Genomic DNA, 3918 nt, shown 5'->3' on the forward strand with positions numbered 1-3918 from the left:
CGGGTGAGGAGGTCCAGGAGGACGGCGGCGGCCGCACGCTCCTGCCCAGCCCTCCTGGCCGCTGGCGGGGGTGGACGAGGCTCCCAGCGCCCGAGCGGGGCTCCACTATGGGGCGCCCCAAACCTGGGCGGCATCCTGAGGGCCAGCGGCCAGGCCAGGGGAGGCGGGGGAGGACGCGGCAGCCCCGCTCGGGCTCGGGTTCCAGGCCTGCCCCAGCCGCCCCAGGCCGCCCGGTCCTCGGCTCGGACCCCAGAGGGCAGCGGCGCCCCCTCCTCACGGCCCGGCCACACTCACCGGCTCGCCTTTCTCTCCCTTTCTCCCGGGCGCGCCTTTGATGCCAAAGTCTCCTCTGCTGCCCTGCGGGGTGCCAAGACAGCCTGGTTGTGGCTCGGGAAGAGGGTCCCCCCTCGAACTCAGGGCCACGGGAGAGGCCGCCGCCTCACGTGTTCCCTGGCCCAGGGCCCGAGGGGCTCGCAGCCGGACGCTGGCGGCGGTCTCTGCGGGGCTCAGCCCGAGGGGGTATCTCAGAAATGGGGCGACAGGCCCAGCCTGCTCTCTCAGGGCTCCCCACCTGGTCTCTCGGGCCCCCCAAACCCCTGTGCCCGGCCCCCCGCCGATGGCTGGATGAGGAATCCCGGGGAGGAAGGGAGGAAACTGAGGCTCGGCAGGAGGGGCCCCTCTTTGAGGGAGGCCCGGGGGGGGGTACTGTACTTTGGGGGGGTACCGTACCTCGGGGCCAGCGGGGCCCGGCTCGCCTTTTTCTCCCTGTGAATAAGCAGCGCTGGTGAGCGGCCCCCCAGCATGAGAGGAGCCCCCGCCCGGCAGGGGTGCTTCCTGCGGAGGGGGGGGCTTTGGCTGTCCCCCACTCCTCTCCCCGTCCTCCTTCCTTCCTCATCCTTAGCAAAGCAGCGGGCAGGGCAGGGACCGGGACCGAGAGCCCCGGGCTGCGAGTGCGAGTACAGGACGTCGGGCCGTCCGGGGGCTGCGCCCGCTCTGACAGCGAGGGGTGGAGGGGCGCCGAGGGACAGCCATTGTGGGCCCCCCAGAGGGGCATTTTGGGTGTTGGCCCGCCTTGCTCGGGTCGGTTTTTAGGGTCCACAATCTGGAGGGGGCGGCAGGGCCTGGCCGAGCTCTGCGGGACCCCAGAGCGGCTGCGGCCTTGGCCCGGGCTGGGGCCCCCCTCCGCCCCCCGAGAGGCCCTGGGGCCCCGTGGGAGGTCTCGGGGTTCTGCTCCCCCAACCGGCCAGACCAGAGACTGCGACTCACCGGCTCTCCGCGCGGCCCCGGGTAGCTGAAGCCAGGCCGCCCTCGGTCTCCCTGCACGAAGACACAAAGGCCCAGAGTTGGTGCCCTGCCAGCGGAGGCGCCGGACCGCCTGGGGGCAGCATCGGGGAGGGTGCCCGCAGGCATCGCCCAGTGCCAGGCAGGGCGCCGTGGGCGGGAGGGAGGGGGAGGGGAGAACACTAATGGAGGCCGACATTTGTGCCAGGCTCAGCCGGGCGCTCAGACCTGGGGAGCTCGCCAGCCTCCTTTTAGGGAGCACTCCAGAGCGGGGGAGGGCCGGCCCGGGCCACACAGCCCCCCGCCCGCCCCAGTCTTACGATCAGTACTGCGGATGGCTTCCAAGACTGAAGGGCGGGAAGGGCCGGCCAGTGGGGTGAAGTGACCCGCCCAGGGCCACACGGCCTCACCCAGCCGAGGTGTGCCAGCCTTCTCCTCCCTCCCTCAGAGGAACGGAAGCCGGGCACTCGGGGCTCTCGCACTCTCCCAGCGGATGGGGCGTCGCAGGCCGTGCCAGGCGGGCACTGCCACCAGCGGGCAGCCGTCTGAACCTACCTTGGGTCCTGGAGGTCCCGACTCTCCTCTGGGACCAGCGTCCCCGGGGTCCCCGCGCGATCCCTGGGGAAGGGGCGGAGAAGAGGCGGGTGAGGGGCCCCTCGCCACGTGGCGCTCTAGTGGGGTGCAAAGTCCCCCAGAGCCGCCCAGCGCCTCCCCGTCCTCTATGTGTCTCTCCCGGCCTGGGACCTCCTCCGGGGGCTCTTGGGGTGCGGGAGTCAGGAAAGGGGGGCAGCAGACAGGACAACATGGGGGCGCCGGGACTAAGAATGAGGGGTGTCTGGGGATAAACGTGGGGCGTGCTGGGGAGCCGAGAGCCATCTATGGCCACGGTGGACAAGCCGGTGCAGGATCCCGACTTGGCAGGGAGGGGCTGCCACAGGGCAGGGTGGGGGGTTGGGCCTGATGGCCGCAGTGTCGGGGTATCCACTGGGCCTGTCCAAGGGGAGGGGGGCCATCCTGCTCCAGAGAGGTGCCCGTCATCCCTCCTGGCTCCCCAAGGCCTTCCCTGGCCCTCGCCTCATCCAACACTGCCCGGGGGGCCGGGGGTCTCGTGGGGGGGCAGCGAGCCCCCGCAGAACTCACCTGCTTCCCGGGCTCCCCAAGGCTCCCCTGAGGTCCTCTGGGCCCAGGCATGCCACGGTCACCCTGGCGGGGAGAGAACAGGGCACGGGCCCCGGCCGTCACCCCAGTTCCTTCCACCAGCCCCCCTCCCAGGACAGGAGGGGGCAGACACCCCCAGGAGGCCGGGGGGTTGGGAGGAGGACGCTGGGCGTCCATCTGCTTGACCAGGCCTGCGACTTCTCTGCCACAGGGAGCATCCAAAGACGTCCGATGGGGACGTTCTCTCTACTGGGACGAGGGGGCGCTCTCTGCCCCTGAGAGTCTTAGGCCCTGCCCGGGGCACTGAGAGGTAGTGGCAAGGGGGGGACTCGAACCCAGGGCTTCCTGACCCCCAGTCTGGTCCTCTAATCAATAGGCCACCCGGCCTCTCTGGTGGGACATCTGACCTCCGTCGAGACTCAGCTGCCAGGAGACTTTTCCCAGCAAGGCAGACCCGAGGCCCCCCTTTCCCTCGACCTTCCGTCTCCCCCGGGGCATCGGCCCTTCCCCATCCTCCTGGCAAAGGCTGCCCTCGCCCCCTGCCCACCCCAGCTGGCATGGAGCAGAGAAGAGCAGGCAGGTGGGCACCAGCAAGGCAGGGCGCGGGCTGAGCGCACTCACCTTGGCCCCTTTGTTTCCAATTTCTCCTGCCAGGCCTCTGGGTCCCTCGGGGCCGGGGTCTCCCTGTCAGGAAAGGCCCCCCCATAAATGCCAGGGAAACGCTGGGCCAGCGGGTGGGCACGGGCGGGGTTTCTGGGGGGTGGGCGAGCCTCGCCTCTCTACAGGACGATCCGAAGGCTCAGGGACGGAGCTTTGCTTTTGGGGGTTGGGCTTCTCCCGCCCCCAAGCTGGGGGTGACGGGAGTCTCACCCCGAGAGACCTGGGAGGGCTGAAAGGCGAGTGCCCGGGGCTCTTCCCAGACTCCTGGCAGAGTCAGAAGCGGCCTGGGGACCGCCTGGCCCAATTCCCCATTTAACAGACGAGATAACTGAGGCCCAGAGGTGGCAGAATCAGGATTTGAATCCAGGCCCTCCATTCCCAACCCAGCCCCGTCTGCACTCACTCCTCTGCCTCCTTTGGCCCCAAAGCTACCAGCCCTCACCGCTGCCCAGGAACCTGCCCTTCTTCGGTCCCCGAGGCCAGCTGGCCAGCCCACGTTACAGGCGGGGAAACTGAGGCCCATCAGAGGCTCAGAGATCTAGTGCTGGGACCTCAGGTGTCATTTCTTTGGTACCCATTTTACAGATGAGGACACTGAGGCCAGGGAGGTCCTCATGACACCCCTTCTCTGGGTGGGAGGAAACGGAGCGGCTCAGGGTGGGCTTGGCTGAGGTTTTTGGAGGGGGGAGGAGGAGGACTGGGGGAGGGGCAGTGCCTGAAGGTCAGGCGTCCTCCGGCCCCACAGCCTGGCACCACACCCTGGCACAGTCTCCTTTGGAGTCCAGAATCATGTGGATGACCTTATGCCCCCCTTTGTCC

The 3918-nt window shown here is 69.3% G+C and overlaps 1 protein-coding gene across 1 annotated transcript; it reads right to left on the minus strand.

Moving 5' to 3' along the window:
* Positions 1-294: 294 nt before the first annotated feature.
* On the minus strand, positions 295-3123 carry LOC123255169 (collagen alpha-2(VI) chain-like; the record flags this gene model as incomplete). Its single annotated transcript, XM_044684019.1, has 6 exons — positions 295-357; positions 730-765; positions 1267-1317; positions 1837-1899; positions 2422-2484; positions 3061-3123. Coding segments are annotated over 6 exons (339 nt in total), but the record flags the coding sequence as incomplete, so codon positions are not given.
* Between the last annotated feature and the right edge of the window lie 795 nt (positions 3124-3918).

This window comes from Gracilinanus agilis, unplaced genomic scaffold (genome assembly GCF_016433145.1).
Source record: "Gracilinanus agilis isolate LMUSP501 unplaced genomic scaffold, AgileGrace unplaced_scaffold40483, whole genome shotgun sequence".
In the NCBI taxonomy this organism is placed as follows: domain Eukaryota; kingdom Metazoa; phylum Chordata; class Mammalia; order Didelphimorphia; family Didelphidae; genus Gracilinanus; species Gracilinanus agilis.